Genomic DNA, 18899 nt, shown 5'->3' with positions numbered 1-18899 from the left:
AGAACCGTCCTCCTTTTACGTGAAAATTGATAGACTGAAATGACTCTTTTGTTTGTAATGGAATCTTGAAAAAACGGCTCGAAGGATAGAAAACATCCCTCCCGTCTATTTTTTTTTTACACAGATTAAAAAGTTTAGTTAATGTAATTATAACAATTACTTTTTTGTTCATATTTCCTCAAATGTCTCTTATTAATATTAGATCACTAATTCAAAGTAAGAGGCACATATTACTATATATATATATATATTGTTCTTGAAACTTAGAGGATTTTAGTTTTTCAATATAAGAGTCAATCTAATTAATATTACATGTTTAACTAAAATGAACAACAAAATTAAAATTGTCCAACAATCGAACTTTTTTCGGTTCGAAGCCATTGGAAGGTAACTAATATATTCAAAAATTTTTAATAACTATGTATATTAAATATGGATATTTAGTAAAATAATAAACTAATTACTCTTAAAAAAAAGGAATAGATCTATATAATTTGAGACAGTCACGAAAGAAAATCGAGCCTATCCGCATGAGAGACATTGTTGGTATAGAGAATTTTATGCTGTAATACCATTAGCCTGTCCAGCATAAAATTCTCTATATGCTGTAATACCATTAGCCATAGTTGGTAACTTTGATACTCTATGCCATTAGCATGAACCAAACTTTGAAGCATTCTCAATCTACAAGAAACTAGTAAAGCAAAGCAAAAAGGAGCATGAAAATTTGCCGTCTTGGATTTTAGTAGAGTTCTAAATCCAATTCCCTCACGCTAATAAACTGAATACACAAAAAAACATGCACACAGAAAATCTAGAAGATCAGATGAGCTGTATCCTCTGGCTCGCAGCCCATTGATATTTTACCACCCCAAGTGTCAAATTTTAACAGTGGCGGCTGTTATTTACTCATAATTGTCTGTTAAAATCCTAAAGTAACTACAGCTCGTCAAGAACACCGCCTCACGCGTATTTAGACCACACTCTCCATCACTCTCTGATGCCTACCAATAATATATATTCTTAGATTCGCTTGTTGGCTCTTGACTTCTTGTACTTAGAGGGTACCTTCACGCGCCTGGAGTGAGTCTGGGACTTTCTGTGCACCTTCCTCCTTGTGACTCAAAGCAGATAGATATGCATGTATGACTCCCACTCAAGACTTAAGTAGGTCATTTTGCTGAGCTTTTGTTCTTTTTAAGGCGAGGGGGGGAGAGAGAGAGGGGAATTTATCAATAGCTTCTCTTTGCAACTTTCTACATTCTGCCCTTTTGCCATTCTTTTTCCTTTATCTATTTCCTTCCAGCTTCTCTTCCTCTAACAAAGCTGAGAACTTGTTTCTCATTAGATTTGCACTCTTCAATCTTTGAACAGTGAGGTACAAGGCCCATGTTTTAATTTCTATTTTTATGTTTTGGGATGCTTTTATTTTAGCACAATTTAGCATAAAGTTCTCTGCTTTATGTGAGCTAATCAATGCTTTTGGCAACTTTTTAATGGCATTATTTGCTAATAATTTACTTAACAGTTGGCATGTCAGAAAAGTTTCTTGTATCTCTATTTTTGTCAAAACCTTCACAATTGCTTAAGTATGAAGCTAAATTGTTGTTCAAGAACTTTTTTTGGGCTCTATGAAGTGCATTTCTTATGCAGCTATGAGGAATTGACAATTTTCTTCATCTGGGATTGTGTTTTTTGGGAGGAAGACAGATTTGTTGAATTTTGAACTTTATTAGGATCATGGACATTATTTGCTTTTGATTATAATTTTTTTAATATGTTGTTTGCAGGTTTTGGAGTGTTTTATGTATTGGTTATACAGAGTGATTTTACATTGAAGAAGAAAATTTTGTTTTGGATCAATGAGTAGGAAGAGATCTAGTGCTGCTTCCTGGGGGATAGAGATTTTTCTGGGGTTGATTTTGATATTTGCTGTCAGAAATTCAGATGCATACACCAACCCTGGGGATGGTAAGGTTTCAAAAATTTTTTTTTTTTTGTGACGGGGTTAATTGCTTTGGTTGCTTTGCTAGAAACAGTGGAATGAATTGTATAATGTTAATTTGGTTTCTGTGGTTGGACATTGGATTTATGAAGTCGGGATAACTTCATTAGTTTGTCAGTTTGGATTGGTTAATTGAAGCTTCTTGCTTTTCCAAATTTAACTGTTCTGGACTTTACCCGGTTGAATCTGGAACTTTTTGTTCCGTTTCCCCAGGCCCTGATTTTTGAAGCAAACTAACTGTTCCTTGACTATGAGATGAGAATGTAGATGTATTACCAAGACATAATAGTACACTAATCAGTTGAAGTCAAATGTATTGACATGCTCTGTTTTTCAGCAATTTCATTTGATGTTCATTAACCATTTTGGTTTATGCCTCGTCAGAGCTTCATCTATACTGTCGAACAGTTTCATTGTCATTTATCCTTCTCCATCATGTATGTCACATTTACTGTAAGTTGCAACTTCATGAATCAACGTGCTCACATTGCTTTTGCCGTTAACCTATTATTGTAGTTGCGGCAATTAATAGTCTATACATTGCAATGGGATCACCCACTCTTCCCGGATGGGTTGCTAGTGGTGGAGACCCATGTGGTGAAGCTTGGCAAGGCGTCTCCTGTGACAACATGAACAACATAGTTTCAGTGTATGGATTCTGCACTTTCTTCTTTGGTAAATATCTTAAATTAATTTATTTGTTCTCAAAGCTGTGTTCTCTTGCAGAAAACTCAATGGTGCTAATTTGGGAGGAGAACTGGGTGATAACTTAGGAGCATTTACTACAATTACTACAATGTAAGTGCATATCTCTGTCTGAAAAGTGTGATATATATTCTATGGACTCTATCCTGTAGATATATGCATTTGATTTAATAATGTTGAAAATGTATTTGCCAGAGATCTGAGCAACAATAACATTGGAGGTAGTATTCCATCCAATCTACCAGTTACCATGCAGAACTTGTGAGTCCTACACTCCTTGAATGCAAAATGTTGTATTTGCCAAATTTGTTTAAACTTTTGCTGGGAGATTAAATTTCTAGCTTTATGCTAAGCGCCTGCTTAAGCGAAACATATGATAGTCTTTACCTTTGGCAGTTTTCTTTCAGATAACAAGTTTTCCGGAAATATTCCTGATTCTATATCCAGTCTAACACAGTTGTCAGCTATGTAAGTTTGTAAACACTGCTTCGAGTTACTTTTAGGTGTATGAAGGTTATTTTCCTGAGCCACATTTCTGCTTGTTATTTCAGGTCTCTGAACGACAACCAGTTAACTGGAGAAATACCTGATGCTTTCCAAGGACTTGCTGTTTTGGTCAACCTGTAGGTCCCCATTGCTGAAGCTCTCTATGTTTGGCATAAGAAGGTGGTTGACTTTAAGAAGAACTAATTGTTTTTGTTTTTTAATTTTTGTATAGAGATTTGTCGAGTAACAGTTTGAGTGGGCAACTGCCATCATCAGTACAAAACTTATCTGCCCTAAGCACTCTGTAAGTATTCAACTAATATGGGCATTTAGATGGTACTCTATCTATACAACTAAACTTTACTTCTTGATGCAGCCATTTGCAAAACAATCAGCTTTCTGGAACTCTAAATGTTTTACAGGATCTTCATCAACTAACAGATTTGTACTCTTCTTAACCATTACGTATAAGTTTAATTCATTTTTCCCGAGAATGACTATTGCATTTTTCACTGATCTCTCACCACTCCCTCCTTGTGTGTTACAGAAATGTAGAGAATAATCAATTTTCAGGACCTATACCCGAACAGTTGTTGAACATTCCAAAATTTAAGTAAGTTCCAAATACTGAAAGTTGTTAAATGCCGTTTTATTGTGAAGGAGTTTTAGTTTTACCAGAAATATCTTACAAAAGCTGTTAAGTCTATTTAATTCCATGAAATTGAGGGCATTCATATCGTTCAACTAAAAAGAAAAAACTAGTTTTTCCCCCAGTTTCCTCTCTTTCTTCCCTTGCTTTTCTCTAGCAGGTTTTAAGGTGGTTGATAGGCTTTCCCTTCTCCTTTTCCTTTCCTGTGTGTCCTTTTAGATATGGAAATAGAAGTCCCTGAATTAAAATATCTCAGGTTACTTGACAGATTAAATGGTTGGAAATTAGAATGGCCATTAATTTCACAAATTACAAGTAGAGCAGCTCTTTGTAGTTGATTGACAAGAACTGTACTATTTTTATAGTTCAGTTGGTTCCTATGTATTTTTCCAGTTTTTCCTTTTATTTCTGGTATCTGATTCTGATTTCAATCTTAAAGTTTTAGCTTCTACTTAGCTAACAGGTTTGATCATGCAGAAAAGATGGAAATCCATTCAACAACAGCATTGCTCAGTCCCCTCCACCTGCATCGTCAGCAAAACCACCTCCTGCACCGCCATTTTTTGGGGCACCAACTTCTGTGCAGGCACCACCAACTTCTGTGCAGGCACCACCAACTTCTGGACGAACCCCTGGAAAGCAGGCTGATGGACCATCTGCAACTGCAGAATCAAACAATAAAACAACAAAGAAAAAAAGTTTAACCACCAAAAGGGTTGTCTGGATTTCCATTGCAGCCGTGTTATCATTTTTAATATTGGTATTGGTGCTCCTCTTATGTCTGCCAAGGCGCTTTAGACAGAGGCGTGAAACACACAGAATCCCCAAGCCTCATGAAATAGCTCCATATGTAGGAAACAGAGAGAATCCTAGAGACAACAGTTCCTTGGACCAACCTGGTCATCGTCAAGAGAAAGGTAAGGCTAGTTATGGTTATTTGTTGATCTGTGTAAATTACTTATCTTTATTGAAGAATCTTTATGTCCTCGGTTCCCTTAACTTGTCAAAGCAGATTCGCGGGTGCCAGTTGAAATGCCAAAGGAAGAGCTTCAAACGGGCAAAAGAACAGGAGGTTTCATTCCAAAGCCACAAAATGTGGAGGCAGATTCAAAAAAGATGAGTGCAATTCCAAAGAGAAATGATCATGAGATAGACATGAGTAGATTTGATATTGACTTGATGTCACCACCGCCCCCACCACCTCCACCACCGCCACCTCCACCTCCACCTCCGCCACCGCTGCCTCTTGTTCAGGAGAAGGTTGTTGTAAAGCCGCTTAACACAACTGAAGATACAACAGTGAAGCCTACTGCCAGACATCTTCCACCAACTTCCGTGAGGTCATATACAATCGCAGCTCTTCAGCAATATACAAATAGTTTTTCTCAAGAAAATCTCATTGGAGCTGGAATGCTGGGGGCTGTGTATAAGGCTGAGCTTCCTAATGGGAAGGTATGGTTTGAGTTAAATTTCTTCAATTCCAACATTCTGACTTTTCTTCTAGCTCTGCCTTCTTTGCCTTTCAATAATTTTGCTCATTTTGCCTGGGTTGTTTTCTGATAACATTACTTTAAGCCAGTGGTTCTACTTCGTTACTTCATTTTCTAACTACTTCAGACAGGATTTTCGTCATTTATCATGCATGTTATGCAATGATTCATCGTTGGCTTCTTATCTATGATTTCGTTTTATGGCTTAAGCTTATCAACACGGCTCACTAACTGTTGAGTAAATTTGTCAGAATTTGATTCTGATAGCTGAGCTAGATGAATATTGAAAAGTATGGGTGAGCTGCTAAGGTCTTTAGAGGTTGCAGTCAGTTGAGTTTTCTACGATGCCGTAAGCATTGTACAGTAAATGCATCCTTTTGTGATGATAGGTTTCTCTTCTATTTATTTTGTATGGATGGTTGAGCACATAGAGTTGGAGACTCTGACAGAATGGACTGAATGTCTTGTTTATGCACATTAAAGCCCCTTTTTGAGGAAGTACTAAACATATTTGCTATGAATAAAAATGGATTACAAGTTAGATAATGTTGAGCAGTCAACAGCTAGTTTCTATTTCCCAAAATATGTTTCATAAAGTGCTTTTGTGCGAGAAGCAATCTAGTTAGCCTGGTCAACATCAACTCTTATTGTTTTCAGTTAGTGTTATTGAATGCAATGTTGGCATTTTGAAACATGGGAAGAACTGTCCTTGCAAAGACTTGGTTTTGCATAGCCTCCTTCCTCTGGGGGAAAAGAAAGAAGACGAAGAGATGAAAAACAATTCTCTCTTTATTTTCCAATGTGCATTCTTTAGTTGTCAAAAGTCCTTTTTTTTTAACATTTTGGAAACATGAGCAGATTTTATCATTTGCCTTTCTCTTATTTTGAGCATGTTACATTTCTATATGATTTTCAGCTTTTAATCTAGTGGCGTCCTGATATTAAATTTCTCTTTCGGTCTCCTTTTCCTTTATTTGTAAAGCAGTCTATGAATTTGAAAGAATATACTGGCCTAATAATTAAAGATTGTCGATCCTCCTGCAGTTGCTTGCTGTCAAGAAACTGGACAAAAGGGTTTCTAATCAACAAAAGGATGATGAGTTTTTGGACCTGGTTAACAATCTTGACAGAATTCGTCATGCTAATGTTGTTGAACTCATGGGTTACTGTGCGGAACATGGTCAAAGACTTCTGGTTTATGAGTACTGCTGCAATGGATCACTGCAGGAAGCTTTGCACTCTGATGATGATATTAGAAATCAACTTTCATGGAATGCCCGGATCAGAATGGCTCTTGGTGCTGCAAGAGCTCTAGAGTAAGTATTACTCTCTCTTCCAAGGTGCTTATATTAAAGAGGTTCTATTTGCTTATCGTGTACTTATTAATTTAGGCTGCTTCATAATGCAGCTAAAGTAAGTCTATCTGTTGCAGAGTGCTTATATTAATAAGGTTCCATTTACTCACTGTCCACTTAGTAATTTAGGCTTCGTCATCATCCTACTTCTCCCTTCCTTTCTTACATTTCAATCTTCCCCCTCTCCCACAGGGTGGCTATAGTAAGAAGCTTAAAGAAGGGGGATTTGGGTTCTAACATCTCAAAATATTTTATGTCTTTAATTTTTGAAATAGTTAATATCACTTTGTAAAAGCACTGAAATGTTTACCAGAAGCACATGTCCATGTCATTATCTGGTTGTCCACAGGCAGTGGAATTCTTCTCTTTCTATTCAATGATCTTTGTCTTATGATTTTTCAACAAGTATTCTGCATTACTTGCTTGATATGTAACTCAAACTTATGTAACATCTATACTACTAACATCTGCTTTATATTAATAAGGTATCTGCATGAGATCTGTGAGCCACCTATCATTCACAGGAACTTCAAGTCTGCCAATGTTCTTCTTGACGAGGAGCTAGCTGTGCATGTTTCCGAATGTGGTTTGGCTTCTTTAATAACATCGGGAGCTGTTAGTCAGGTAAATATTATGATCCCTTGCCAAAGTACTTGTAATTTGTATACAAATTTAGGAATGAAGATGCTTTTGGTACACATTTGTACTGACTCGATGCTTGCAATACGGTAAAATGAGAGCGTAACGTAGCTAAAAGAAGATCCATGAATTATGATGATGATCAGATGGTTTATCAGTTGATACTTAAAACCAACAGGTCCATGGATGATAGTGTGGGCAAAAATTAGACAAACCTCCTCTGAAGCAGCAAACTAGAAACAAAATGAATTTGATCCTCGTGATATAGGAAGAGAGAGTAGTCTGCTATGAGTGAGAAAGATTAAGAGGATTTAGTAGCAGCTTGGATAAGCATCTCCTTAGATGAATATATCTTCTGATTAAATGAATCTGCCTCATTAGATCTTGGTTGTATTATCATCAGAATTGGAGGTTAGATTATAGCATCTTGTGAAAGACTGTCTCTGTGGGCAGATCCATTTAAAGGTTAGCTGGAGATGTTTGGAATTTTGGTGGCAATTTCTTGTATGTGTTTGCCCAACTGTGTCAAATATACACACATTGGTCAAGTTTTCTTTACTTTGCTATCGGTGTATTCTCTGACAGTGCAACCCCTGCTGCAGGCTGTCAAAAAAGCAAACGATTTAGAGAGACACATGGGTGGATGGAATTAGAAAATATATCTTGAGGGGGCAAATTTCTATATGTGTAAACTCAAATGTATAAGTTAATTGCGGAGGCAAGAATTTTAATTTATGAAGAGAGTTTTGAAACCTTTTTAATTTCGTAAAAGAAAAAAATTTAAAATTTATAAAACTTGGGGACTGTGGGGCCCACCCCTGGACACATGCATACTTTGTATTTGTCTATTTCAAACATTTCCATGACTTCCCTGGACACATGCATATTTTGTATTTGTCTATTTCAAACATTTCCATGATAAGTCATGCGCAAGCTTGGAGGCCTTTATACTGAGATATTAACTGTATATGCACTTGACAGTATGGGGTTTTCTTTCCAACTTAAAATGGCTATGAGAGTTGAGAATATATATATAGAGAATCTGAAAGGTAAAGCTATTAAGACATGCAAGGCCACTATTTTGTTATGTTTAGATTCTGAAGAAATTGCCACAACCAAATACTTTTTTTTTTTGGGCTCTCCAAACAGTCAAAACAACTTTGACAGCTTAAGAAGAATAAACCGAAAAATATTTATTCTCCTGCCTACTGTAGCATTCTTGAAGACCAGTTGGCAAGCATCTGTTAGAGTTGCTGGATTTAGCAAGGGTTGACTCCTTTAATTTTTTTGATAAACCAACAATTTTATTTAGTCAGTAGATGTGTAGCTGTTCTTTTTGGAGTCGAGAGACATTGGATAACTGACTTGTAACCTCTTATGCTATGCTACTACCAAACATAAAATATGTAACAGTAGCAAAAAACCATGGGGCAGAATGGCAAGAGGACTCTTCAAGCCCTTTGCATAATATTTACGTCAGGCAATAACTTGCAACTCTTTGTAAGTCTGACAGCGATTTCTATTTGAATTTCAGTTGTCAGGACAACTTCTTACTACATATGGATACGGTGCCCCAGAATTTGAGTCAGGAGTTTATACTTCCAAAAGCGATGTTTACAGCTTCGGGGTTGTGATGCTGGAACTCTTGACTGGTCGAATGTCATATGACAGGTATACAACTGCACAGTCGTCCTAATACTATAAATTCACCTTTTCTCATGATCTAATCCAATACTTATCTCTTTAATCAAATATAGGACAAGGACTCGAGGAGAACAATTTTTGGTCAGATGGGCTATTCCACAGCTTCATGATATTGATGCCTTATCAAGGATGGTTGATCCTTCTCTGAATGGAAGATATCCTGTTAAATCTTTATCTCACTTTGCTGACATTATTTCACGCTGTGTCCAGGTGAGTTAAATGTTGTCCTTCTTTGGACCAAGGAGTGCAGGACTTCAATATTCTGTCTGTTTTAGCTGTTGATTATTGCACTAGGAAAGATGAATGCTATATGGCCAAGCTAGCAAAGATGAATAATGATATCCAAGCTATAAAATCCGAAATAATAGCGCATGTTCCTCTATTATTGGGCTAACCCTTGACATTAGGATGGCCTGTATTCAGTGAGGGGAATCTACCTCACTGACTTACCAAACCCACCATAAATTTGAGTAAAATATTGGCTTGTTTTCAGATTTGTGATCAAGTTCAAGGATTTGTTATGATTGGGATGAATGGCCTTAGATTGGTTCCCAACTTCCCATGGTTCAATCCCTGGCTCCCTTAATGGTTGGAAGAGCGAAGATGAGGGGGGTTTAGTAATAAAAAGTAATACTTAAGAGCAAGTCTTGAGAATCTGAGTGTTTAAATTGGTTGGGTCCATCCTTTTACAGGTCCAAATATCACATGGCAGATAAAAGTTACCTTTGATCAAATTGGACTTAAAAAAATCCCCTTTACTTTTAGTACTCAAACTTTAGTGCTAGACTTACCAGATTGTTAGGAAAAACATAATTACAAGCAACTTATATGCCCAAGTTTCTGTGCACTTAGTATAACGAACTAATTGTTTCTTAACTCAATTGGTCTATGAATTACCTAAGGTTACATTACTCCAACACTCCACCTGAGAGAATTATTAATGTTTTAGATTGGAACATGGAGATGCATGCTCTTGTTGTAGTATTAAGCAAGTAGAAGTCCAGATATTCAATTATCTTTCTGCCTATAACTCTGGTCCCCCCTTAGCCCTAGTTTAACCTAAATATACATAGATAACAGTATGCTGGCACATGAAGAAACCTCGGAATTACCTGAATGCAAGATTTTGCTTTGCACTTGCATATAGCATAGTCCGGTGAAAGAAATTTTCCCATGTAATTGTAGGCAGGTGTGGCGAATGGTTTTGCTAGTTCTTACTACTCACGACTACAAGGCCAAGTTAACGGCTGAATGCGACTAAAGCACATTGGGCACCCGAGTTCATTTCTTAGAAAGTTGTATGCAAAATCATTGTTGTTTCATTGGAAAATGAAGGAAAAGGAAAAATTGGGGGGAGGGATGGGTTGGGTGGTATGGGGGGAGAGTAAGTGAGAGATTCCAGGTTCGAGACCTCCCACTTACACCCAAAGAGGAATAAAAATAGGAAGAGTTGAAAGGAAAAAGAAGCCACTGGCCATTTGGTCCAGTGGTCATCACCATTAAAGGTGATGCTGGAGGTCAGGGGTTCAATCCCTGCCTCCCACAAATTTGCCACAATTTGTGGCGGTCTTAATTGACCTTCATCGATGGAGTCTGTACTCACATCGAACCCCCTCCCCTTTCCCTTAGACTAGGCTAGATTAGGTTATAGGACATCTATCGTTGCGACAAAAAAAAAAAAAAAAAAAAAAAAAGGAAAAAGAAGTATTTTCCTCCATTAGACTAAAAAACTTAAAAAAGGTAGTGGTGAATATTGAATAGGTACATATCAAAATTGTGTCTTTATCCTGCAAAGGAATCAAAACCTCTACTTTCTTGTATAGGAAACATACATAAAAGAGAGTATAACTTTCTTTCCAGGAAGTCTCGAGTACTGTGTTATTGGGATACTCCCATTGGTGGTGTCGTCTTATCATTTCTTCCTTGGCTTCAATGAATAAGTTCTAACATAGTGAGTTTTTCATGCAGCCGGAGCCAGAGTTTAGGCCTCCAATGTCTGAAGTTGTGCAGGATCTCATAGAAATGATACGGAGGGAATCTCCAAACAGATCAGATGGCAACTGACTGAGATTATCAAACAAGAAATGGTGAATCAGTTTCTCTGAAGCTGCAAAACAGACAACATTTTTTTGGAAATTGACTTGGGATAAATGATCAGGAACCAACCATGAACTCGATTCGCCTGCTGACACGACTCTCAATTCTTTCATCAAGGGGGCGCCTGGAAGAAGGTTGCTAATGAGTAGTTCAACAACCATTTGGTTGTCTGGTAATCCTGATTCTTGGAATTGGTTAATTATCGACATTCTAGTATGACTTTTGCAGTGTGTAGATCCACTTAACCCAATTGTTTGATAGGTATTATTTAACATTAATTGTTGATGGTGAAAATCATTTAGCTGTATCTTGTTATTGCTGGGCTACGCCCATTATTTTGTATGGATGTCTGGGGGCAGTGTTGAAAAGCCCTACATTGTACAATAATTAGGGCCTCTAGTTATAGTGTATTTTGATGATGATACCAAATTTTGTTCATCTGAGAATGAAAACTATTGCAATTATGTTAAAAGGTGGTTGTGCAAAGTGTGCTGAAAAGGGCAAAAACTACTACTATGAGAAGAAAAAGCTGTTGTCAGATATTCCTTCAAACTTGCAAGTAAGTCATGTGACCCAAAAATTGGATCCATGACTAGTGTTAGTGCCCTCCCGGGTTAGGATCCTGTTTGTTAGATTTCTCTCCTTTGGTCTCTCCATTTATTCATATATAAATTTATATAATGATATAAAATTATGTAATTGTGTCATTATTTTTCTTTTGATCTCTAGATCAATATTTTGAATATTTGATTTACATGGAACATTTGAGCGGTGAAAAATTGATAACATTAGGATAAATTTTATAACGATTAATTAGATGGCAAAACTTGGTCAATTTCATGTGAAGTTCTGTGTGTAACTAGCACAAGTAATGAAACATATTATGATGAAAGTTGATTTTCAAAAATAATTTTTAAAATTAATTTTATTGAGGTGTAATCAGTAATGGAGAGAGATTCTCTCCAATGGGAGAAGAGTTTAATCCGTACTCTCCCAAGAAGAAATTTTAATACCATTCTTGAATTGTGTGACAAGAAGAAACTTTAAAGATGTACCCCAAAAAATTTGCTAGCTAGTAAATTGGATTACCCCTTTATTAGTGAGAAATTTCTAAAATTATGCTGATTTTTAAAAAAATTCTACAAAAGGGGCATTTTGTGTATGGTTTTCTATCCTTAGGGTCTTCGCATTTAGCAAATGCGAGTTCTTTTAGCTCACAAAACAATTTCATCTTAAGATATTTTCTTGGGAATAAAATGAGAAACTAGAAAGGAAAGAGGAAAACCCAAAATTAAAAGAATTGAAAGGCTAAAAAAATTGTATTTTAGGAAAGTGATTTGAATATTTTTTTAATCATTTAAGGAGAAGATAGATCTTTGCAATTTCTCTTTTTTAATTTCAATCATTAAGGTGAAGATTTTTGTGGGAAAGAGGAAGAATTAAATAAAGAAGAAAGAGAAAAAGAAATAAAAGAAAGGAAAATAAGGTAAATGAAAAGTCAAAATAATGCAAGGGCAATTTTGTCCTAAAGGGGGTTAAGTGAGCAAAATTAAAGGTTAGGGGGTAAACTGAGAAATGTGGTATTCTTTAAGGGGATAAAATGTGATTAACCCTAATATAAATCCACATAATATTCAACATTATAAAACTTTTAATTCCATTTTGCTGCATACACAAACTCATTCAAATCCAGAACGTTATATACTTTTGAAAATCCATTTTTCTTGATGCATAAATTACATTCAAAGCAACACACACATATATATATATTCAATCTGAAGTGGGAAGTAGCATATAATTTCTACTACCTCTTCCTAGGCACATTAGTTACTTGCTAGCAATGCTAACTTGTACTGACAACAATATAGAGTATGTTTCTTGCGGTAATTGTGCCTTCTTAGAGCATTACTACGGGAGTTGAGGCCAATCCAACCAATAGAAAGGCCAGAAAAATGCATGAATGTGAACATGATCTTGGAGATGCAAAACAAGAGATCGATGATACAATAATGATGCCTGTAACCAATACAACGTTAGCAACCTCAGATTCAGTGCTTGTTACTGCCAATGGCCAGCCATGATCTGTTGGTGTTCCAAGTTCACAAACATAGGCAATAGATTTTTAAGCAACTTCAGAAATGGAAATTGGTCAAGTTGCAATTGTTTTTGTTTTTATGAGTTTGAGATCTGACAATTTTGCTTTCATGGCAATTTTGGTATCGAACTAGTTGAACTGTGAATTTCAAACTATTGTTAGAGTGCATGCACGTACTCATCATCTTGTCAACTTGCTATATGCCTTTTAGAAAAATTGGACATTTTTTTTAATGGAATTTCTTTTCTATTAGAATTATTTAAAGTGAGGGATTGGAATCTTAACTAATTTGTTTATAATGAGAATGGGATTTATATTAAGTTATATTTACGATTTTAAAGAGCAACAAATCATTGACTCGTCGGGCCAGGCCTTCCTCGTAAAAGCAATGAGAAAGAATATAATGCAATCTAGAGGTTGAAATTTCATCTATTGACCATTATGAGCATCTAGAGGTTGAAATTTAGTTTTCACACCCTTTCTCGAGGTTGAAATTTGCATCCGAGACTTTTATACTATTCTAATTAAATTGTTATTAAATGTGAAGAGCCAGGGAGAAAAAAAATGTACGGCCAGAAGATAATGGCAATTCTTTCACCGGAGACTACATGCTGCTACATTGCTTTGTTCAAGAAACAAACAAAGGCTTTTTTTTTTCTTTTTCTTTTTTATGTTTTTAATGCTTCTCTCCAGCGTTGGGCAATGAATTATGAGAACATTAGTGTAATGTAATGTAATATAATATAAGTTTTGGCACATGTGCAAAGATGATTGAAAATGCATTACAAGTGGAGTCACTTTACCCAAATACAAAAGGTTGCCCCGAAAGCAAAGAGTTGGTTTGGTCCTACCTCAACCAATGTCTATAGATTCAATTATTTCAATGGTGCCCACAAGCCGCGTGGTCCTGGATTATCTCAAGTCTTTTCTTTTCTTGGTGCAGTACTTTTTTATTAGTTTTCCAACTTGGTAGGAAATTTCGTTTTGGAAAAATATGAAATGGAAGATAAGTAATGGATTCCCTGCTTTGTAACGCTAGCTGTTGAATGTTGCTCATCTCTGCCTGCAAAAAATATAGTCCAACTATTCAACTTCAAACAAAGCATTTTACCTTCATCTGTTAAAGAGTTTCCCTTGAAGATGGCTGACACCGTGCTTAGTGTGATCTTGGATAAGATACTTCCACTTGCTGCCGCCGAGACCAGCCGGGCATGGGGTGTAAAGAAAGCCCTTCAGAAGCTCTCCAAGAAAGTAGAGATGGTGGAAGCTTTGATTTCTGATGCTAAATGCAAGCAATCAACAAGCAAAGCAGTGCAACTCTGGCTCAAAAGGCTCCAGTCCATAGCACGTGATGCTGAGATCGTGTTGGATGACTTCGGATATGAAGTTCTGCGGCAGAAGGTTGAGAATCGGAAGCGCGACAAGCTACGCAACCTCTTTTCTATTTCTTCCTCAAATCCTATTTCCTTTCCTCTACAGATGGCTAACAAGATCAAGAATGTTAGCGCATCTCTGGAGGAAGCTTACAAAGAAGCAAAACGGATAGGGCTTCATCCAGCTCAACTACCCATGGCATCTGCTGATCACAAAGAGGATCGGTGGACTGCTCCTTTTGTGGACGAGTCAGAAACGGTGGGAAGGGAGGCTGAGGTATCTAAAGTTGTGAGCATGTTAATTAGCTCAGACTGTAAGAAGGATTTACCCGTCATCTCAATAGTTGGGATGGGTGGCCAGGGTAAAACAACCCTCGCACAGCTGGTGCTAAAAAATGAGAATGTAACGAAGCATTTTGATAAAATAATATGGGTTTGTGTGTCTGATGATTTCAGAGTGGAAAGGCTGTTGAACCATATGCTTCAATCCCTCGGGGATCATTCCCTCGGGGAAAAGAATGCTGAGACGACAACCAAGGAAGCATTGGTAAGGAGGCTTCAAGAAAATCTGAAAGGAAAAAGTTACTTGCTTGTCCTTGATGATATTTGGAATGACGATCCACTGAAATGGAATGACATGAGGATATGTTTGTTAGCAATTGGGGGTGCTCCAGGAAGCAAAATATTGGCTACCACACGTAGCGATGAGGTAGCCTCAGCAATGCAAACATCTGGTTTGCATCATCTAGACATCCTCTCAGATGATAATAGCTGGATGTTGTTTGAAAAACTAGCATTTGCAGACGGTGGTGCAACAATGACTCAAGATCTGGTGGGCATTGGCAGAAGGATACTGAAAAAGTGCGGCGGCGTGCCATTAGCGATCAAAGTGATCGGGGGTTTGTTGTATTCCAAAAAGGATGCCTCTGAATGGTCGAAGCTTGAGAAGAGTGAAATATGGAACGAGTCGACCGATATTGCAAAACGAGTCATGTCTGTCCTGAAGCTGAGTTACGAGAACTTACCTTCATGGTCAGTGAAACAATGCTTCGCAAGTTGTTCCATCTTCCCGAAGGACGCTGTCATGGAAAAACAAAGCTTGATACAGATTTGGATGGCCCAGGGATTGATTAATGATGCCAAGGGAGGAGGAGGTCATTTGCAAATGGAGGATATAGGCAGTGAGTATTTCAACGTATTGCTTCGGAGTTCTTTGTTGCAAGCTTCTCCTGAGTACGGAATCAAGTACGGCGGGATGCACGACCTTGTGCATGATCTTTCACTGCAAGTGTCAAATAATCGTTTCTTCAACACAGAGGATGGCATGGAAGTCAGTCATCATGATGAAGTTATGCATTTGACCATCATTGGGAGTCCAGGGAAGGTGTTAAAGAATATCGAAGGGATTCCTCCAAATTTGCAAACGCTTTATTATCTTGAGGGTGATGGTATTATGCTCGAAGACATCTTGGAAAGGTCTAGATACCTTTCTGTATTAAAAGTAGGCAGCTGGCATGTTACTCATCTCCCGAATGCAGTGGGTAATATGAAACATTTAAGACATCTTGATATCAGTCGAACTAAAATCACCGCTCTGCCAGATTCCATCACAAAGCTCTACAATTTGATGACCTTGAAGGTACGTTGCTTGGAAGAGATACCTAAGAAGTTTGGCAATCTAATTAACTTGAGGCATCTCGAGTTTGCTAGAGGGGGGTCCGGATGTTTGTTCCCTGGAATCGGGCAGTTGGCTAATCTTCGGACGTTGCCCCCCTTCAGGGTAAGCCAAGACAAGGGATGTCAACTTGAGGAGTTGGAACACTTGCGTAACCTCCGAGGCAAGCTAAAAATTTCTGGACTTGAAAATGTGAGCAGCTTTGAATCCGCAGCAAAAGCAAAGTTGTCCGAAAAATCAAGCATTCAAGGTTTAAGACTTTCGTGGAATGGCACGAAAGAAGATTGCGACGACAACAATATCAACAGTGTCATGGAAGGTCTCCAACCTCACCCAAACTTGAAAAGTTTAGCCATTGAGGGTTTCGAAGGTTCAAGGTTGCCGTTGTGGATGGTACTTCTTCGGAATCTGGTACGCCTCACGTTGGAGGAATTGGGTAAGTGTGAACAAGTACCACCACTAGGGGACTTGCCTTGTCTCGAGTCCTTATGCATGGAGTCCTTACATAATGTGAAGCGCATTGGGGCTGAATTCTATGGTCTCCTTGCACATCTCGATATTAATGCAAGGAGCAGCGCTTGTAGTAGTAGCAGAGAGGCGAAACCAAGCACTCTGTTTCCGAAACTGTCGCGTTTTGAGTTGCGGAACATGGGAAGTCTAGAGGAGTGGTCAGATGCAATGGTTCCCTCGGATTCTTCTTCATCAATTAAGGTATTCCCTAATCTCCGGGACTTGACAATTTCCGATCTCCCCAAGTTGGCTGTTCTACCGGATATGGAGAACTTGACATCTCTTAAGGAGTTAGAGATACAAGAATGTGGAAGTTTGGCTTGTATAAGGAATTTGAATAGCCTTGCATCTCTCGAATCCTTACACTTATATAGCTGCCCTGCTTTATTAGATGCTTCTCTGGATATGGAAAACCTACGTGAATTAATCATCTCAGGATGTGATAAGTTGAATCCTTCTTTGAGTAATAATCTTGAGAAGTTCACGTCACTCGAGCGGTTGGAGATCCGCTCTCATGACCCTGGTTGTTGGCCAATTATGGTTCTCCACCGTCTAGCCAACCTCAGATCGTTGACTCTCGGTGGCTTCTCTGACATCCTTGACCTTGATCATTTCCCGTGGCCACACTCCATCACCAATCTCGTCTCGCTGGAAACACTTCGATTGTATGGATGGCCAAAAATCACGTCTCTCCCAGACCAAATTCAGCATATCTCTACCTTGACGTCTCTAGAGATATGGGAGTTTGAGGGGTTGGAAGTTCTTCCAGAGTGGATGGGTAGCCTTCGGAATCTTCGAGAATTGTGGATTGGTGATTGCTCTAACCTCAGACAGTTGCCCTCCGCAGAAGCAATGCGACACCTCACCAATTTAAATGAGCTACGTATCTACAACTGTCCTCTTTTAGCAAAGAGATGCATCAAAGGAAGTGGCGCAGAGTGGCCCAAGATTGCACATATTCCCCTTGTTGTTATCGATTTCAACAAAGTTTGACTGGTTTCGCATTAGGGAAACAAACCCCACTGTAACTGTAAGTAGTTAATAATTATTTCCAATGTTCTGTTTTAATCTCTACTTATTCGGTTTGTTTAGAATTCTATTAGTAGTGCTTTTTTTTTTCTTATATATAATCCCCGGAAGGAAAAAGGAAATAAAAAACGCTACTGCTTCCTTTTAAATGGCCATATCCTTCAATTGCTCTTTACATTTTCTTTTCCGTAGATTCTTTCGTCCTCCTCCTTATCAGTCATTCTTTTTGTTTTTTAAAGGGTCAGAATCAAGGCAACTCATCCATCGTCACAAAAAAGAAGAGCAGTTTTCTCAAACTGCCTCATTATTGATTCCAGATGTCTGCTGATTATTGATTCCAGTATTCTCTCCTTTGAGGTGCATCTTCTCTGTTTTTGTTTCAAGCTGTAACTTGAAAGACAGATTAAAGTATTGATAGACATTTTCCTTTTTTAAATAAAAAGATTCATTACATTGTCTGAAAGACTTCAATGCACCAGGGATTGTTTTAGTAGTTAAAAGTAGTAGACTCTGAAAATTTACATCTTTTTGCTAGAACAGACATGCGCATGTATTTTAAAAGAAAAATTACAAATTGACTAGGAACGGAATAAATACTTTTGTTCTCTGTTGTTATGTAATCAAACTTCGGGCCAATAAAATCTAACAGCTCTGACCTGCACCTCTATGAATGACTCATAACAGGATTTTGGGTTTGGCATTTAATAATGGCTTGCTAAGCTAATTCTTACACGTTCTACTATTTTCCTTTTTTCTTGATTCAGCAAATGACTGCCAATCTATTTCTTGAGCTCATGTCTGTTATGCTGCAGGGACAGCAACCAAAGTATTTCCGTGACCTGAGACCACATTCAAATGTTTGGGGGATTTTGATGAATCCTGTATGTTGAACAACAGCATATAATTTGGGATTGTTTGTTGACGCAGTACCTCAGTGTGTATATCTTTATTGCTGTTTCTCAATGTCCAACTCTATTGTAAAGTGAAACTTATAATTTTCATTAAGATTCAGTGCATTTGGGTCCTTGAGCTTATCAAATAAATATGAATGAGAGCCAAACTAGCAAAGGAGTATGCTCAGTTCTAA

At 37.7% G+C, this 18899-nt stretch overlaps 2 protein-coding genes across 4 annotated transcripts; both read left to right on the top strand.

The window, feature by feature from the left end:
- The first annotated feature begins 1199 nt into the window (after positions 1-1199).
- On the top strand, positions 1200-11602 carry LOC113687941 (protein STRUBBELIG-RECEPTOR FAMILY 3). Of its 3 annotated transcripts, XM_027205483.2 has the most exons (17): positions 1200-1378; positions 1791-1971; positions 2522-2654; positions 2732-2803; positions 2906-2971; positions 3107-3178; positions 3262-3333; positions 3429-3500; positions 3573-3641; positions 3744-3809; positions 4323-4762; positions 4858-5297; positions 6380-6651; positions 7176-7314; positions 8864-9000; positions 9087-9243; positions 11002-11602. In XM_027205483.2, the coding sequence occupies exons 2-17, from the start codon at positions 1863-1865 to the stop codon at positions 11095-11097; spliced, it is 2412 nt and encodes an 803-aa protein (XP_027061284.2). In that variant the 5' UTR covers positions 1200-1378; positions 1791-1862; the 3' UTR covers positions 11098-11602. The 3 variants fall into 3 exon arrangements, with proteins under 3 accessions (XP_027061284.2, XP_027061285.2, XP_071904904.1); XM_027205484.2 differs by lacking the exons at positions 1200-1378; positions 2522-2654 and having other exon boundaries at positions 1836-1971; positions 3118-3178; positions 11002-11169; XM_072048803.1 differs by lacking the exons at positions 1200-1378; positions 2522-2654 and having other exon boundaries at positions 1836-1971; positions 11002-11169.
- Positions 11603-14137: 2535 nt separating this feature from the next.
- On the top strand, positions 14138-18899 carry LOC113743790 (putative disease resistance protein RGA4). Its single transcript, XM_027271889.2, has 3 exons — positions 14138-17813; positions 18052-18169; positions 18625-18899. The coding sequence occupies exon 1, from the start codon at positions 14366-14368 to the stop codon at positions 17774-17776; it is 3411 nt and encodes a 1136-aa protein (XP_027127690.1). The 5' UTR covers positions 14138-14365; the 3' UTR covers positions 17777-17813; positions 18052-18169; positions 18625-18899.

The sequence above is a fragment of the Coffea arabica genome, chromosome 5e (genome assembly GCF_036785885.1).
Source record: "Coffea arabica cultivar ET-39 chromosome 5e, Coffea Arabica ET-39 HiFi, whole genome shotgun sequence".
In the NCBI taxonomy this organism is placed as follows: Eukaryota; Viridiplantae; Streptophyta; class Magnoliopsida; order Gentianales; family Rubiaceae; genus Coffea; species Coffea arabica.
The sequence above is the reverse complement of the archived record's forward strand: the minus strand, read 5'-3'. Positions and strand labels throughout refer to the sequence as shown.